Source organism: Uloborus diversus, chromosome 9 (genome assembly GCF_026930045.1).
Source record: "Uloborus diversus isolate 005 chromosome 9, Udiv.v.3.1, whole genome shotgun sequence".
In the NCBI taxonomy this organism is placed as follows: Eukaryota; Metazoa; Arthropoda; class Arachnida; order Araneae; family Uloboridae; genus Uloborus; species Uloborus diversus.
Window position 1 is genome coordinate 38258920 of NC_072739.1, and position 19112 is coordinate 38278031.

General features: G+C 34.9%; 1 protein-coding gene across 1 annotated transcript in view; it reads left to right on the forward strand.

Annotated features, from left to right (window-relative positions):
• Positions 1 to 19112, forward strand: part of LOC129230164 (dynein axonemal heavy chain 11-like) — a 145889-nt gene that overhangs the window by 100732 nt on the left and 26045 nt on the right. The window contains exons 41-44 of the mRNA XM_054864566.1: positions 2119 to 2430; positions 8690 to 8708; positions 16351 to 16579; positions 18012 to 18134. Of these exons, the coding sequence (XP_054720541.1) occupies positions 2119 to 2430; positions 8690 to 8708; positions 16351 to 16579; positions 18012 to 18134 (683 nt within the window). The remainder of the gene's footprint in view (positions 1 to 2118; positions 2431 to 8689; positions 8709 to 16350; positions 16580 to 18011; positions 18135 to 19112) is intronic.

The following is a 19112-nucleotide window of genomic DNA, read 5'->3' on the forward strand; positions in this document are numbered from 1 at the left end:
AACTGGGAAGCTTCTACGATGGATCTTTCGGATATTTTTCAACATTAATATCTGAAAAATATAACTATAGACTTTTGTCCACCTCACCTCGACGATTGATGGATATGCCCTAGCGCCGTAAAAAGTTGCATAAGCCTGGCAGTTCTCCTCTGGAATTCTTTAGAAATATAAGTCCCAAAATCGTACTTTAAGCATTGTTTGATAACGATGGGACTAAGAGCAGGCGGGGCTCAATGTGCCCTCGTACGAACTGTGTTTTCGAAACTGAAGTCAATTTCAGGCTAGTTTAGGCAGGAAGCTGTGGCTCCACGGAACCGTCCAAAAACGAAATTTTCAGGTATAGTGATTGCGTTGGAGAAAAGGGGGATCCGGGGTCTTTCCCCAAAAGTTCTTGAAACTGATGTTTGAAAAACGCAATTTTAGTTTGTTTTTCAATACGTTAAGTGAGAGGGGGTGGAATTAGGGGCTTCTCTAAAGACACTAATTGAGACTGTCTTTGGTAGTAATGTTTGCGAATGGATTTCGGGGTCCGCCACTGCAAAAATTTCGAAAAATGCCAAAGCAATTTTATATGACGTTTGATGATAGGAAGGGCTGTCATCTAAAAACACGTTTTGGATTTTGGAGCCAACATTTTTAGGCTATGTTTGATTAAGTTAAGGAGGAATACGTGAATCAGAGACTTAATTGGGTCTTTAAGATCGATGGTTCAACCAGCGAAATTTTCCGAAAGTAAAGTCCTAGAAACGCAATTTTAAGCCTTCTTTAGTTTCGTCAAGGAGGTCATGGCATCCTTTTGGATCTTTGTTATGGAGCCACATTTAAATTTGCTTCCCGGGGCAAGGGCCCTGTCCTCCTACCTGATCTGAAACTGGGCAGTTCATTCAAGATTTTAATCAGAAAAATTGTCGTAAAGGGAGAAAAGTACAACATTTTAGTTCGTCATTCATATATGTTACTCTCAAGGGAGGCGTAATTTTCCACTTTCTCTCCACGCATCCACGATTCTAAACTCAGAGTTTGTTACATAGTTTGTTGTTTGAAATGCTTGCGAGAGTAACTAATCAGTGTAGCTTTTTCTTTTAATAAATAAAATATGTCTTCATTTATGAAATACACCGCCAGCTCAGTCATTTTCAGCCGATTACTGCAGTTTCGTGTTTATTAGCACTCATCAGCCCGGCATAGGAAAGTAACTGAGCCGGAGATGGAGAACCTCTTAAGGAAGCCAAGAGTGCCAAACAAACTGGTAGCTAGCACAGACCAGACGAGTGAGCGAAGCAATGGTTCGGTTCAACTCGAAGATTGAAGGTTGTATTTCATGTATTTCTGCTTTAGCCCTGGCTAATTGGGCGGTAATTTACTGAATATTTCTTCATTGTTTAGGTCTATAAAAGCTTGGGTGGTAAACATTAGTGGCCGCCCTCGGTGCTCCTTTTAGACAGCACCATTTCATGCTTCTGAAGCTGGCCTTTCCGCTCCCCTTTTATCCATGCCTGATTACCGGTTCTGTCGCAAACTTTGCAACCAAATGAAGCATGTGTGTTAATAGTAGATATTAATGGACAATAAACCAACACAATGTTCCCTAACATTCTATTTTTCTTAAACTATGCTATGCTGTCGGGAAATCGACACATACTTTGACAATTGAACATTTAAAAAAATAGCATATTTATTCTACTTATTATAAGTTACCTTGTGAGAAATTCTTGAGGAATTTTGCTTGATTATAAGAACTATATGATGCAGCCTGCGGCCGCCCCTTGCTTTGTCCGCCCTTGTGCGGCGCACACTCTGCACACCTGCTAGGATCGGTCTTGGCGAAAGTCACTGATATCTGGCTTAAGCCAAGTAATATACTAGAGCTCGGTGTTCCGAGTGGCTCAAATAACCACCACCGGTATATATATATATATATGTAACAGCACAGTGTTAGAGCAGGGAAAACAAACTATCCTTGTTGCAGGTTTTTGTTCATTGACATCTTGATATTATTTTGTGATTACGCTCTCACCCACTGCTGTTTAATTTTACAGTAACCTCTTAAAGCAGTTATTATTTTAGAATTGAATTAGGTTTTCCTAACATTCTTTCTCTCGCTCTTTCGCTCTTTAGGAAGTAGAATCTCGGCTCAATGAGCTTCAAGCGAAATGCGATGCAGCCTCAGAAGCTAAAACTCGATGTGAGTCTGAAACGAAAAGAACTGAATTCAGCATCCATCTGGCCAACAGATTACTAGGAGGTTTAGCTTCCGAACGGCACAGGTGGTTCGATCAAGCAGCTGATTTCAAAACCCTGGAGCAAACGCTTCCCGGAGACATGCTCATCGCATCTGCTTTCGTGGCCTATCTTGGACCCTTTACTAAACCCTACCGGCGGCAGCTGCTTTATGAGAAGTGGCTGCCTTTTCTAGAAACAAAAGTAAGTGTGGTTTTAATAGTAACATTACTTGCCAAAGGCATATTTGAAAAAAAAAAAGAAAAAAAAACATACGGGCTCTTGACAAGGTTATAACCACTACAACACAGCAAATTCCCAATACACATTGGAAACACGTTTGGAACATTTTATTTCAGAAAATGTGTTCTAATTGCCTGACTGTGCTCTAAAATGTACTCCGATTGTGGTCCGTTAAAAAATAAAGTGCATTAAAAGGGGCTTTGAATTTTCCAAATCAGTCCCGGTCGTATATAAAAAAACCTTCACTTAGCTAGAGACTGTAAAAATATGGAGACTGCTGATCGTGAGTGTGACTACCAAGTACAAACGTCATCCATTTCCTTTATGGCTCATTTTAAAGTTCTAATTATTTTTTCATTTTGAAGAAGATCTTCTAGACATTATTCGAGAGGGAGGGGTATTGAAAACATCCAATTTTCTCATTCTATTCATCATTTTTGCGAAACGAAATTTATTCAAATGCATTGGATGGGGGAAAAAAATATGGCCGACGTATTTGCGTTGACTATCCAATCAGGAGACCCCAAACTGTTACAAGGTCCTTGGCTAAGTAAAAGCTGTTTATATGTGTCTCGGTCAGAATATTTTGTAAATTTAAGCTTGACAAATACAATTTCAACAGCTTTCTTTAACTGCCAGTAACTAGAATTGCTGAATATGATTATGCTAGAAATTTTGTTACAATAAATCACTTTCGGCTGGTGTCGTCAATGCCACCAAAAAGAATGGCCTTTTCCGGTCGAACACCTTCCACTGCCTGGTGGCCGTTGACAGCTGGCCTATGATTTTAACAACAAAAACTACTGGTATGTACGGAGTATTTCACAAGTGCTGTAAAAAATGTCCCAAAAAGTGAGAAGTGCTTTAAAAAGGAGGATCTAATTATTTCAGTGTTCGGAAAGTGTTAAAAAAATGTGCTGCAGCAAATAAGTGCTCTAAAATGTGATCTCAGAATTGTTTTGATATATGTTCTAAAAATAGTGCTTCAAAGTGTTCTATAAAAGGTGACAATTGACTGTGTTAAAAAGTGTCTGAAGATTTGCAATGTAGGTTTTAGATTCAAACACACCGCAAAATTCAACTCTAAATTTTCATTTATAGTTGAAAACAAACTTTGTTTCTTTCTATTCCTGCACTTTTCATTGTGGCCACAAATTTCAATTAAATTTAAAATGGATATCGTTTATGAATGTCCTGTCAACCTATAGAAAGTCGTAAGATTTTGTGAAGCAGAACATTGTGTAATAAAGCAGTAAGTTACCATCCTAAACAGGGGCTAAGGCAGAATTATCATTAAATACGGACAGCTCGATCATGACATCCAGGTACTGCAGTTTTATCCTTATTTGGTATAATCAGTCTGGAGTAGCCTTACACGAATTGGAGACATTTATCTGTAATATCTAAATGTCGTAATCGGGCTGTCGGTGTGTGTTGGTAATTCTGCCTTAGCCCTTGGCTTAGAGAGGTAAATAGCAGCTTCCTTACTAAATTAATAACTAATAGACTGGGTAATAAAACTAATTACCCAAAACTTTTATCTTCACTTTACGAGATGAGCTTCACCATGTACTAGTGAGAGCCTTGCGGACTCTCGCTGGTGTTTTTAGCTACCAATGTATAGGTACTCTCAGCTTCAGTGAGACGACGTCCACCTCCAGCTCGGTTGTCGCTATTGCAAAATGATGATCCCAAATAAGGGTGAAAGCACGGTTTCTTTATGCTGTGATTGAGCTGTCGATATATATGTATGAAGTTTTTATGGTTTTCAAATAAAAGAAGGAGAAAAAGACAAAGAATGGGAATAATTCTTTGCGAAAGTATTTATGCTACGGTCTTCACTGTAGAAACTTCCTAGAAAAATACTGTAAGTAAGTGCAAAATTATAATGAAAATCTCACGCAAATGTTTTGGAGTTACGAGGAATCAACCTCTTTGCCTTTTCTTCCCTATCAAAAGAATGAATCTAAGCCGGGAAAGATAATAAATTTAGTTACGGGGAGCGAAACCATGTGCAAGAAATAATATGAATTTGTTACTTTTTTTCTAACTTTTTTTGTTTTGAAATAGATTTTTGTAGATATGTTGGACAATTTTCTAAAAACAGGAAACAATAGTACATGCCACCAGTTCTGGAGTGGGCGGTGTGATTATATTTTTGCTGGTAAAAGCATCTTCAGCTGCTGAAAGCCATCGTGAGTTATGCCAAGTGAATGCACCATCAACGCACACCCTGCTGTCAAAACCAAGGAGAATATTTTCATTGGTAACTTTGTGATTCCAACCATAAACTACCGATTTGTATCAAGCGACTTCTTTCCCTTCTTGCATCTGGAAAAAAAAAAGGCAGATGCCGACTTCAAAACGACGATGAATTCAAGAATAGCGTTACCAACTGTATCAATTCCCAGGTTGCAGATTTCTTTGCAGAAGGGTTGTAAAATTTGGAGCAGCGTTCTCTTCTAGAAAATAATGAGCATGTTGTGTGCTTAAGTTCTGCCTGTAACATGTCTTGCAGAAACACAAGAAAATTTTTCAGCTAAATGTCAGTAACCTTCCTGAAATTCATGTCTGAGGAATTCAGAAACATTCCCAGTAAAAGTTGCTAATGTTTCTGAAATGAATCAGGAATCGTCTAAGAAAATATGAATGTTTATAGTAATTGTTTGGCACCTTCCTGATTTACCAGGAAAGCTCCTAAAGCTGATATGGTCGAAGTTTAGGCAGAATTGCAAGCATGTACCGAACTGGTTCTTTACAGCAATTTCAGCAATACTACGCTATCTAGAAACTGCATTTCGCCCTCGTTTGGGGCTCAATGCAGCCGTAACTGAGCTGCACAAATAAAGAGTACATTTTGACACAGATAGCAAAAAATATTTTTCACTTCATTCTGCGAAGATTAATTTGAGCTCTATTGAAAGTGCAACCAAAATATCAATGTGCATTGGATAAATTTAAGACTTCAACTCAATTCCTAATTTTTTTAATGTAAAATAGTTGTTAATTTTACGCGTATTTGAATATCAATGTAAATGGTGAGAAGAATTTCAATTTTGTGCATATCTGCGTTTAGAAATATGTTGTAAAGGTTTCGATGAAGTTACTGTTGGTTCATAAATCATAAAAAATACTTTCATCAAATGAATATTAGTTTTTTATTTTTATTATTATTATTTTTTTACGTTGGCAAAGCACTTAAAAACTACCCCTTTTGCAATCGATTTTTCGTTCTGATATTTAAAACGAAAGTTTAAAAAAAAACACATTTTTTAATAGTTAAATTTTATAAATACAAATTATTATTATTAAGCACTTTTATTATACTTGGCCTGATTGTCACGGAGTAATCTGAGGCCTGCTTTTGCTAATATTTCAGCAACTAGATCATTTAGAGACTTATGGATTTCACTAAATGATTTGCTTAATCTTAAGGTACAACTTTACGCTGAAAAATTAAAACTCTGAAATAAAATTATTACTTCGGTTAGGATGGGAAATAGCAAATTTCATGTAATTTCCCCATTAAATGCTTAAATATAAATGCCATTGTTACAAATTTTGTTGCCTTGCTAATGTAATGCTAATAGTAATCATGATGAAAATTTTAAATCAAGGCTTCTCTGGAGCAAGAATAAAATTTATTCACTGACGTTGCTTTCTTAGGGTTTTTATCCTCATCTAAGCCAATAATCGATAATAGGGCTAAGTAAAGAGACATACAAGGATCTTTATCACAAGTAACTTACACGCTGTGAACTATTTTTTTTGCTTATATCTCAGCAACTAGACCACTTAGAGACTTTGGAATTTCACTTAAATGATTTGTTTAATCTTAAGGTACAACTTAACGCTAAAAAAATGAAAAATCTAAAATTAAATTTTGTTTGCAAACGGAAAACTTTAAAATAATAGATTTTTTTTCAAAAATACTAAGCACTTATCATACACTGAAAAGGATAAATAATTTCTCTGGGTCAGAAAGGACAATTTAAGTATTCCTGTAGTTTTCAATTATTCCAAGAAAAAGACTTCACAAACAAAGAAAAGTGCGCTCAAGTCATTTGAAGCCGAACTTTCCCATTAAGAAAAATATGCATGCTTCAACACTAAAATTTATGATTGAAAGCTAGACAATGATAAGACATTCTCTACACGACTTGAGTCGCACTTTTCTTCGTTTGTGAAGTCTTTTTCTTGGAATAAATGAAAACTACAGGGATACTTAAATTGTCCTTTCTGACCCAAAAAGGTTACTTCATACTTTTGAGTGCATTATGATAAGTGCTTAGTATTTAAAAAAAAAAATCTATTTTTAAAATTTTGCATAGGCGCATTTATTTATTATGATGAATTTACATTTCATACATTATAAATTTTTTGTACAGGTACTAACGTGAATGGGGAAAATATAAATAATCAGCATGTTAAGATTTACTATTATGCTTATTTCTAATCTGCATTATGAAGGAAAAATTTTCATTCTAACAATTTTCGATTGATTTCATTCGTCAGTCAAAATTTAAACGAAATAGTTTCATCTTTTTGATGTCAGGAAAGTATAGCAGAACTCTAAAAATATTATCACACAATGTCATTTTTGAAACGAACAATACAAATTCACATGTCTTATTTTTTTTCTTTTCACCATGAATGGTATAAGTTTGTCCCTTATTTTTATCCTTCGTGGTTGGCAACGGTCTGTGTTGTGAACTGGTTGCCATGATGTCTTGTCATAAAATAAGTTCTTCACGAAGAGTTTTCCCTCTGGATTACTTACAAGCTGTGTGACGAAGAATAATTGATTTTTTCTATGTCCTCATTATTGGGTATCATGCATTGAATAATCAGACGAGAAGTTTGCAGTTGGCTCGAAATTTAAAAAGTAAGTCCATTTTCGTTTTTTAAATTGCTTTTTGTATATTTTGTAGTAGATTTATGTCTTTTGCTTAAATGTCTCTTGTGACACATAAAAAAAAAAAGTAAATTATCCCGTACATTTCAAACAAAATATACATCTCAAGATTTATTAGATCAGCTGTAATATTGTCCGGGGAGCATTTTGATAACCGAGACTAGCCAATTATTTCAAATGCTTGGGGCTATTATCATAGCTTGGAACACTTCTGCATTTTTAAAGAGTTTTGGGGGAATTATCATAATGTAAAATATGCGAAATTCGCGAAAACAATTTCCACTGTTCAAATAGCTGTTGCCACTTATACTCTTGATCCTTTGGTTTTGCACTTTAATGGAACTTTTCGTGTTAGTAAATGACTTGCTTTTGATTATTTGATTATTTGATATTTTAATTGATAATTTAAATCATGTGGTAAGTTTTTTTTTCAGTCTCAGTTATTTTTAGGCTGGTTTAATGGATTGTTTCGTTTAAAAATTATGCGACAAATTTCAAACTGATTTTGACAACACCTGACTGGCAGATAAGCGCTTTGTTTGACTAGTTTGGTGAAAAATTTTGAATACGTGCCAAATATTCCAAATTGTAATAATTGCTCTAAAGTTTCGTCAAGCTACTGTTTGACCATCGACTACATGGAAAGGCTAATATCCGGTTTACAGGCGGAAATGGACGATTCTATTAGTTTATAGGGCTGTTAGTTGGTCTGTTTCAGATGTGCACTTTGGCCTCTCTATTATTTAGCCTTAGTTTTGTAAAAATGAAAATTTGCTCACAGCAGCATTTTTTAAATCTAAAGTAAATTCGATCCATATTCTCACGGCAAAAATTAATTGATTTATTCATTCACAACAAAGTTCCGAGCTTACCATTTTGCTTTTACGTTCCTGTACGAAATGAAAATATTTTCTGTTCTTTTTGTTGTTTTTCCATGGTAACTATTTTTGTTTCCCCTTATTTTATTTTTGAGAATGCAATAAATGAATAAGGCACTAGTGACATTATAAAACGCGTGCATAAAAATCCCATCGTTATTTTCCATTCTCCCCTGCTAGATTCATTCAGATGGAATCGTCTTTACTTGGCAGATTGCCAATTACATACAATCCGTGGTCAAACAGTAGTCAAAACAAAACGCTTTTTTAATTGCCATTCAATGTCATAAACGATGCTGCTGCAATCAAAAGATTAAATGTTTAATTTTTACACAAAAGAAAACTAAAAATTCTACTAAAATGAAAAGAAATCTTCCAAATTATCCAATTAAGTCATTAGAAAGTAGAATAATTTGTCAAATAAAGAAACAAGCCAGTACCTAATATAGAAAGTTTGATATTTTTCCATTATAGGTACGTCGCTTGGTGATTTGTTTACTTTTTAGCATGGAGCTAGAAAAAACTTTTATTTTCCCGATAGTTATTTTTTATTTAATATCTTTAAACGTCCGATTTTGCAAATACGCGCTTGGTCTTTATGACGTCACAAGTGATGTATTTTGGCGCGCTGAAGGTTTATGCATTGTTAAAAAAAGTTTGCTATTAAACAGTAATATTAATGAAAATCATTTTGAGAACTTTGAATGAAGGCTTTTCCGTGAAGCGAAGATGAAATTCATTAGTATCATTGCACTATAATATTTTATCTTTATCTGATGCCAAATATTGCGCTCTGCGCTGATGGCATCAGTGAATGTCATTTTATCAAGCGTGATGTCATCAGCAAAAGCGTAAAAAATAAAACTGAATCTGTGACCCTATTAAAATACTTTTTAAAAAAAACAACTAAATTTAGTCAAATTATTTTTTAAATGTTAAAAAAATTATTTTTAAGTACACTCTAAATGGAAAAAAAATACTTTACAGTTTCGGAAACAGCCCAATTCACCAAATGTCCACTTTTTTTGGGTACTTTTCTGTTGAAGGTACGTTGGTTTGGCGACTTGTTTACTTTCTACGTTGGCAACAATAGGAAATTGCTTAAGGCATTTGGCGATATCTACAAATATATTACAACACTAAAATTTGGAAATTAAAGTTGTTGAATGTCGTCAAAAACGAAATTTTTTAGTTCTAAATAGCGATAAATAAATTAAAATCACCAAAAATAAAAAAAAATGCACCAAGTGACGCACCTTCAACGGAAAAGTACTTAACTATGAAAAGTTACCGCTCTGTTTCAGCTAGCAAAATTAAATACTGGTTACTTACGTATTAACGCTACCGCAGCTACAAACTTGGCTTTTTTTAAGAAATTTGGCGGGTTTTGATAAATTTTTAGAGTTTTGATATTAAATAAAATGTTTTATTTTATGATTTGTCGAAAAACTGGCACATCGTTAGCTGAGGTGGCGTTAATACGTACCTAAATCCTTAATTTGTCAATGACCAAGCTCATTTAGCGAGGATTAAATGCTAATTGATTTTGATTTAATAAAGATTTAAACGTCTGATTAAATTCATTTGTTTTTGTAGATTTGTTCCAAGGCAATTAGAGCAGATATGGCTGATTCAAAACGAAAGCTTCGTATACGTCCTGAACGGGAAAAAAAATTTAGCTCTCATAAAGTGAACGAAATGTTGCACGAACTCCTGGAAAAAGAAGGATTTCGAACAATGAACTATGACCATAATAAAACGCCCCAACTGACGAGAACGTTAGCCAGCACCATCCTCGGAAAGCTCAAAGAAATGAACTATGAACAGTATAAGTTTGTGGTACAAATTTGCATCGGCCAAACTGCAGACCATGGCATGTATGCGATGGGTGGCGGTCTTCTGGACGAAGAAACAGATGGAGAGGTGTATGTCAGCGTTAAGGGACAATCTCTATATTGCATCGTTAGAGTGTTTGTCGTGTACTGCTACTGCCTGGAAAATGTTCTGGAAGAGGAACAGTGATGGATTTAATTCAAAACTGCTTAGAAAGTTTTCATGAAGAAGAATGTACTGGTTTTGGTCAGGACTTCTGTTTATTAGATTTGGGATCCGTAGTGTGAGGTACCTGAGGACATTATGGCCCACTTAAGGTTTGGCGATTGTTGTGGTCATCTTTTTTATTGAAAGACCGTGATATGTAGGCAATGTGTGGGGTCTTTTCGACAAAGAAACAGATGGAGAGGTGTACGTCAACGTCGAGGACAATCTCTGTATTGCATTGTTAGACTGTTTGTCGTGTATTACTACTGACTAGAAAATGTTATTGAAGAGAAACAGTGAATAGATTGAAATTAGGGCTGCTTAGAAAATGTATATAAGAAGAAGAGTGAACTGATCGTGCTCAGGATTTCTATGTACTTGATTTAGGCTTCGTAGTGGTAGGTAACTGAGGGCGCTGTATGGCTCAACTAAGGATTGGCTATTATTGTAGTCATCATTTTTGCTGCAACTACAGATCTTTTTGCAAAACATTTTTGTCTATTTACCTAATTATCTGGAATGTTACTCAATACAAAAAATCTTTTCCTCACACATAAATAGTAATCTTTTAAAGGTGGACCATATCGTTGACTAGAGTAGATAATCTAGCCCTCCGTTTTTTAGGCTCTGAAACTTTGCAAATGTCATGTGATACAGCAAATTAGTAAGATCAATGTTTAAAAGTTATCGCTGAGAAACGTGTTTAAGAGAAATTATACTGATTATACTGAAATATTATTCAACTTTAATCGAAATCTAACATCTCAGATCAATTTCACAGGAAAAACTGATGCAGAAGCAAATTAAGAATTTAGTGAATTGGTTAATTTCAAAAATTTAGTCAATTGGTAAACAGTAATTTGTAAGTGTTGCCCTCCATCGTCAATACACTCATTCAGTTGAACTCGAAAGTTTTGGTAAACTCTTTGGAGCATGTCGACCGGTATATTGGCATTATCGTCTCGGATGCGGCTCTTCAGGTCCTCCAGGGTTCGCGGACGATCGTTATAAACCCGCGACCTCAGATAACCCCACAGGATATAGTCACAGGGTGCTAAATCAGGCGAGCGTGCAGGCCATTTTAAGTTCCCATTTCGATCGAGCGACTGTTAGAAAAATACACCTCTACAGTAAAAGCGTGATGCTCTCTCGACCAAAAAATGATGACAACTGAAAACATGATGTAACAACACTTCCCGTTCAGATCTTTCCGTTGAGCCTATCCCCATCACTCTGTGATGCTTTACACTTTTTGCGCTCCAAATTCAAAAAAGGAATTTCCCGCGCCCCACTCTGCACAAACATTTCTCTAACATCTGGATCATTGAAAGAGAGCCCACCTGCAAGAGGTATCAATCTCACACGACGGATTTCATGAAAACTAATGCCATGGCGACAAGTGGGTTACATCACCTGTTTGTCGAATGAAGTCTTCTCCGAAGATTAAAATTCTCTTGTGAGAAGAGAATTACTCACTATATTAGATTAATTAAATGTTATAGCTAGCAAATTTTTTTAGAGAAAAAGAAGCAATTAAAATTATTTCCAAATTACAAGTAGAAAACAAATGTTGCAATTAGGGGAATGAACTGTTGCTATAAGTAGAAAATAGTGTCATTGTACCTACAGATAGAGCTTTTTGAAATAAGTAATTTATTATTTTAATATCTTTCTGCTAATTCTGGCACCTTTTATGTTAAGTCTTTTATTAGTTGAATAATATTAATTAACATGCTTTGTATTTTTAATGAGTTGCAACGAATACTTTATTGTATTATATTGCTGTTAATAAATTATTTAAATTTTTATTTAAAGACGAATCAAAATTGATTTTTTTGCAGACTTTTTTTATTGCAGTTTAGAATTAAGTTTATTCTTTTTCACAGAAAATGAATTCCTTGATGGGAATCGTATTTTCTTCCTGGAAACAAACGAAAAATGCTTGAAATAGAGGTACAATGTTATTATTTTTGAAGAACGATGTTGCTTCTACGCTCTTGATCGAAACAATCGAAGCAATTTGTAATTTTTATTCCTGCGTTGGGTCATAATCACAAGTACATATTTGAAGTACTATTCTGAGAAATAATAATATACGGTAACTGCTGAAAAGTCGCTTTCTGTAACAAGTTCATAATCTTGATGGTAAGTCAGTTTAATGAGTTATCCATAAAAAGAATGTTTAGATATGTCTGATTATGTGTTTAAGTATGGTGGAATCTGTTTACAAACTTTTGAATATTAAACCAGAGTATACGAAAGTTTGTATTAATTCATGTATTTTAATAAAATATGACATAGAAACCTAAACATGTTGGATTAAATTTCGTTTTTTTATTACTTGAAGCTATACTATATGTTAGACCAGTGATTCCCAACCTGGGGACGATCGCCCCCAAAGGGGTGATCGAACTCTTCTAGGGGGCGATAGGGGGGGAGACCGGTATTCGGATACCTGGTAATGGGAAATTCTCGACCTTTCAAAAACTATATTTATTAAAACAAATCGGTGCACAATTCAGAAATATCTTTCAGAATACCAATCTTGTGTCATTTCGAACGAAGCAAATGGCACGCCAAATCAAAGAAAGTCGTTCCAAGAAAATAAGGCATGTATGATTTACAGCTCAATCAAATCTGTTCGGATAAAAAAAAATCCCAAAAGCGAAAATAATATCTTTTATTTTATTGCCGTTTTCACGAGGAAGAAAAAAAATCTTGTAAGCACTGCATGACCGTTGGCGCCAGCATATATTTAACGCCTGAAAAGTGGATGGATATGTGTATGGATTTTTGCATTTACTTATCAGTTGTCATTCAGAATCTTGTCATCAGCGCATAAACCTCCTTACGTAGTTTCTATTGTTTGATTTAATTTAGTGAATTTCTGTTTAATTGTGCATGTTTCGTAGTGTGGAAGCTCGATATGAATTCGAAAAAGAAGTGCCGGCAGTATTCAGCAGAGTATTTAACATTTGGTTTTGTCACGTGGCCCACCGCAAAATGTGCAGTTTCCGCATTGTCTTTTGTGCGATAAAATATTTTCTAGTAATGAAGCGATGAAGCCCTCGCGAATGAAAGAGCTTTTGTCAAGAGTACATGGTGACAAAGTAAATAAGCCTCTTAGTTATTTTCAAGACCTCAAAACAAAAGCGGATAAACGGCCAAAGATGGGTGAATTACATAGAAGACAAGCAACAGATTTTGACAAAGGGTTTCTTGTTTCTTACGAAGTGTCTCTTTTGATAGCAAAATGTGGTAATCCTCATACAATTGGTGAATCTCTTATTCTACCGGCTGCCAAAAAAATAGTTGAAATTTTTCTTGGTGAAGGCTCCAGTAAAAAGATAAGTCAATCTCTCCTCCTGAGTAACAACACAGTTTCCAGGAGAATAGATAAAATGGCTGCTGACGTTGAGTGCAAACTCATAAATGTTCTGAAACAAAGTAAATTTGCACTACAGATTGATGAATCAACTGTGACAGATAACAGAACTATTTTACTTACGTGAGGTTTATTAATGAGCTGAAAGAGATAACTGATAAAATGTTGTTCGCCAGAACTTTGATTACTGATACAAAGGGATCGTCGATTTTTAAAGTGGTGAAGGATTATTTTGAAGAAAAAGAAAGTAAGTAACTTTGTAAGTGCTTGCGCAGCAGATGGTGCTCCTGCCATGGCGGGGTCGTCGTATTGGGTTTGTCGCACACCTTAAAAAAGAAGTGCCAGAAGTGATTACCATCCATTGCGTTATTCATCGTCAACACCTGGCTGCAAAAAAATTGAGTGGTGTTTTACATGAAACCTTACAATTAGTCATTACTGGTATTAACAAGATCAAAATTAATTCTCTCAATGATCGCCTGTTTCGAGAGCTTTGATATGAAAGCGATGAAAAATTCGAACGCTTGCTTTTACATACGTCTGTGAGATGGCTTTCCAAAGGAAACTGTTTGCGCCGTTTCTTTGAATTATTCGACTCTGTAGCTGAGTTTCTCGACTTGCATGATCCTGCTTTAAGTAAGAATTTGAAATAGCGCAAATTGGAACTTGCGTATCTCAGATATTTTTGAAAAAATGAACGATGTCAATATTAAGTTTCAAGGAAACTAAATGAGTCTCATCAAGGCCAGAAGCATAATTTCAGCATTCATTGCCAAATTCGAAATCCACAAGGCAAATATTGGCCGTAAAGAACTTATCCTGTTTCCGACTCTAAAAAAAAGTTTAATCGCGGATGATGAACTTCCTGAAGAAAAATTTTTAATTTTTATTGATCACCTTGATCAGTTAAAAAAGAACATGGAATCAAGGTTTGCAGATTTGATCATCTTACAAATTCCTGACTGGATTTTAGACTCATTTAGTTTTGAAGATGTGGATGAACTGAAAAAAACTTTGCAGACAGAGTTTATGGATTTGAAATTTGATTGTGAATCAAAAATTACTTTCAAGCAATAGGGTTACAAACTTGCTTGGGTGAAGCTTATGGGTACTTACCCACAACTTTGGAAAAAAGTTGAACAGCTCCTCATCTCATTCCTCTCAACATATTTAGTTAAAAGAGGGTTTAGCTCTGTGGTGCAGCTTTTCACGAAGTAAAGAAATAGATTGGACATCTGCCTCAAAGGGGACCTCAGATTAAATCTCACTAATATAAACCCAGACATCAAAGCTTTAACGGAGTTCCATCAAGCACAAGGCAGCCATTAAAAAGGTAAAAAAGAACAAATCTTATCAGTTAAAATTTAATTTTTTCCGGATTTCAATTTAAAAAAAAGCATGTTACTGAAAAATGTATTTTTTTTTTATTTTTGCTAAGTATGTAAATGACGTTGGTTGATTAAAGCACTTTAAATTACGTTTTTTCTTTTTTTTGGGGGGGGGGGGGAGGGGTTAAAAATAAAAAATTCAGTTTCAAAGCTAATTATTGCTTTATCATGCACTTTTTGAAGCTTCAAACTGAAATTAGGCGTTCAGTAACATTAATCTTCACTAAAATCAGCGCCATCTAATTTGTGTTTTTAAGGGAAGAAAGTGGGAGGGGGGGGGGGCGATAGGTGTAATTTAACTTCGGAAAGGGGCGATGGGCCAAAAAAGGTTGGGAACCACTGTGTTAGACAGTGAGAAGCAAAGGTATGTAAGGGACTAAGTTTTGAGTAAAACGCGTTTAAAGTTCCGGTCCTAGTTAGGCTTTCATTGAAAAGTTTTTCTAAACCATGCTGTACAACAGCACCTACCAGGATACTAGAACTATCTCTTGACCCAAGACAGAGGAGAGATTTACGTACATTTGTACTGGTTTTGTTCAAGTTTTTAATTTTGCCACTTGAGTCCCTTTGCGTCTCATTGCCTCATGTTATGGAATTCGAACTTAGATTTTCGATACTTTTTTACTTATTTTACTTGACTTTTTTTTTTTTTTTTTGTACTTTGCGATATTTTTACAATGCATCCTAAGCCACCTTTCTTGTCTATATTGTTTTTTTTCCCCCTGTTACTTTAACGGGAAATTAGGTTAAAAATGATCGTTTTCTGACATTTATCCGACGCAATTCTAGATGCAAGGTGAATTTCGAATATGCTTTAAGTGAGAAATCAGATTTGGATCATCACTGATTTGCCAAATTGTGAATTGATCAAATTCATAAGCGCAAACTCCAAAATAATGTAGCGTTTTGGAATTGGCGCACTTGTTAATGGTCCATCCACGTTGTGAGGTTTTTTTTTTTTTTTTGGACATTGTCCAATTTGAGAGTTGGGTTCCAACAGACAAAAAAAATTTAAGAACATTCGTCAACTTCACTGACTGGATATATGAACTGGAAAGTACCTGTTAACATTTTTAGTTGCTTCGAAAGATTCTTTTTTATTAACGGAATTAAAATTCTACAACTTAAATAACAAACCCACTATAACAGTTGTATTACAAAACAAAAATATTCCATTGAAAAATGTTAGCTTTTCAATTTAAACCAAGCTATAAAAGATAGTTATCCACTTTGTTTCACAGAGCAATCTGAAGACGGGCAGCCTCCTAAAGGAAACTACAGACCTAAAGGCCATTACCTCTTTATTGCTGGAGGATGAGACCATTGTTGGTCGATGGCGAAATGCAGATCTACCCGGGGACAAGGCTTCAGTGGAGAACGCAGCCATTTTCACGAGCTGTTTCCTTCTGTGGCGCTGGCCGTTGGTGGTGGATCCTCAAGTGCAGGCGATCCCTTGGATAAAGGGAATGTACGGAGAGAAATTGTTGATTGTTAGAACCAGTCAAAAAGGGTACGTTTAGAAAATTTTACACTGTGACCACTTAATATTCTTTAGGTTTTTTTTTTTTTTTGTTTCTCTTAGTTTTTTGTTGAACTTGTCATCAAACAGAGAAGGCACGTTCTAAAATGAAATTCAGTTTGATTCTCATTGTGTATAGTGTGGTTCTGATGATTTGAATAATCACTTAAACAGTGTTTACTTCTTTTAGGGAAGTTCGGTGTAAAAGAGATATGTTATTGACTAAGATATTAGAAGGAATAGATTTGCAAAACTACTGCAAAAGTAACCCAACTTAACACAACGCCAATTACACTTTTTAACAATCCCAAAACCCGAAAAAGAAGTAAAGGGACAAGATATTGTCTCAGCTTATCATAACCATACAAAAAAAAAATCAGGAAATAGTTTATTTGCATGACATGTCTCATATTATTGGATAATAGAAAAATAACACTAAAAAAACCAAGATTTTGCTTTTCATAAATCAACTAGATGCATTTCAAACAAATAATATTTTTATTTTTGATTACGAGTCTATATGAGCCTATTTGATGCATTTTTTACACGAAACCTATTGTTAACCTCCTTGATCATTTGAAGATGACCTTGCGCAATGAATACACACAGCGCCATTTTCAACTTCACTTTCAATGTTCTCTATTCTTTCCTTTCTGAAAAAGAAACTTTCTACCTCTCATACTGCGTATTTTGCTAAATAATGTTCCTTACCCCATATTGTGTGCTTCTCCTATTTGATTAATGTTTTATCACATGCATCAGTTATAACTGAAATCGTATAAATACTGAAAAAAACGTGTACACAGAACGTGTTAACACAGAAAAAAGGTAACCTAAAGTTATGATATTTTACTTGTAAGAACGGTGTAATCCGTGAATACTGTAGCATTATAAAAAATCGGAACTTTAATGCAAGCAAGCACCTATAACCTATCATCTGTCTTCAACTGTAGTTTAGACTCTTGTTTCTGGTCGCACAACTCATTGTCAAACGATCAGTTGAGACGAGTGTATCTGAATGAGGGGGAAAAAGAAAAAATTAATGCCCGCGTTTAGTTTATTTCAATGTGACTGTTGCTAATTTAGAGGCTAATACACATCTTCAAAACCTGGCATCCCTTAAAACTTACAGATGCACCCTAGGCGTCTGTAAACAGGATGTTTTTCTTCCCATCTCATCTGTGGTCAGACAGTACCCCATATTAGGGAGTACAGTCATATTGGGTGACTGTACATTACTCCCGGTAAATCAATTTTTGATTGCTGATGCATGAAAAGCTTTTAACACAGAAAAACTTTGACTAAAAAAACAGGCAACTAATTCTTATAAATGTTTTTTTTTTTTTCAAAGAAAGGCGCAACATGTTAAATATTGTTAAGATCATGCTATGACAACTATATTTCTTTAAGTTATTTTTCTCAGTTATTTAGATGTCATTGAAGAAGCTCTTGTTGCTGGACAAACAGTGCTGATTGAAAACTTGGAAGAAAACATCGATCCGCTGTTATTTCCACTAATATTTTGTAACTTTGTAAAGAGAGGAAAGTAAGTAAAATATTCTGTGAAAGTTCGTAGTGAAAAACACAATAATATGTGCATGGGAACAGTGGCGCCGACTCCATAGGGCTTGAGGGGGCCAGAGCCCCCTCAAAAATTTGTTTTGGGGACAGAGCCCCCTCAAAAATTTAAGAACATAATTCGTCATATCATGGTTTCTAAAATCACAAAATTTTGTTGGTATTTTTTACTTTCCTTGTTTGAAGATAGTTACCTTGTAAAATACATTCAGTAATGAATTAAATCAAATAACCATTACCGTAGTAAGCAGGTTAATTGAAAACGAGTGGTGTGAATAATGATAGTGTTACTGTGCTGAGAGCACTCATAGAATTTGTCCCAGTGCGCAAACCTTCATGTAAAGTCTGTAGTCGGCAGGCAGCGCTCTAAAATTCCAGTTTTGATTGCCTTAGAGGTACGCCTGCGCAAATTTATTAATCCTCAATTGGTTTAATATAAGGGGGAAAAAAACATTTATAAGCGCTTTTTGGCATTTTCACCCAACTGTGCGGCCCCGTGACGACGGCGCTCTCATCTAAGTGTTGCTAATCTGGAAAAAATATATCAGGGTTTGATTTGAATATTAAATGGAAGGCGTAATAGTTTTCTTCAATTATTAAGAGTTAATAAGTAATCTGTATTAACTTTATTAACTCTATTAAAGCAACTTTGAGATATTATTTTTATTTAATGAACTCTGTGCCTCATTCATAGCAAGCTTAAATTAGTTATTTCACTAATAGTAATCAAAGTGCAACAGCAATCTTTTATGTTTGATTCTTTTAATGATAATTTAGATTTATTTAAATATCATTTCTATCTTTTCAGAGCTATATATTCACTGCTCTGTAATAGCCTGAAAGTATAATTATTACTGTAAATTAAATTAGCTTTTTACGAAAACACCATGCAGGTTTTTTTTTTTTTTTTCTTCAAAGCCAAAAAATGTGTCGACTTGTAGTGTTT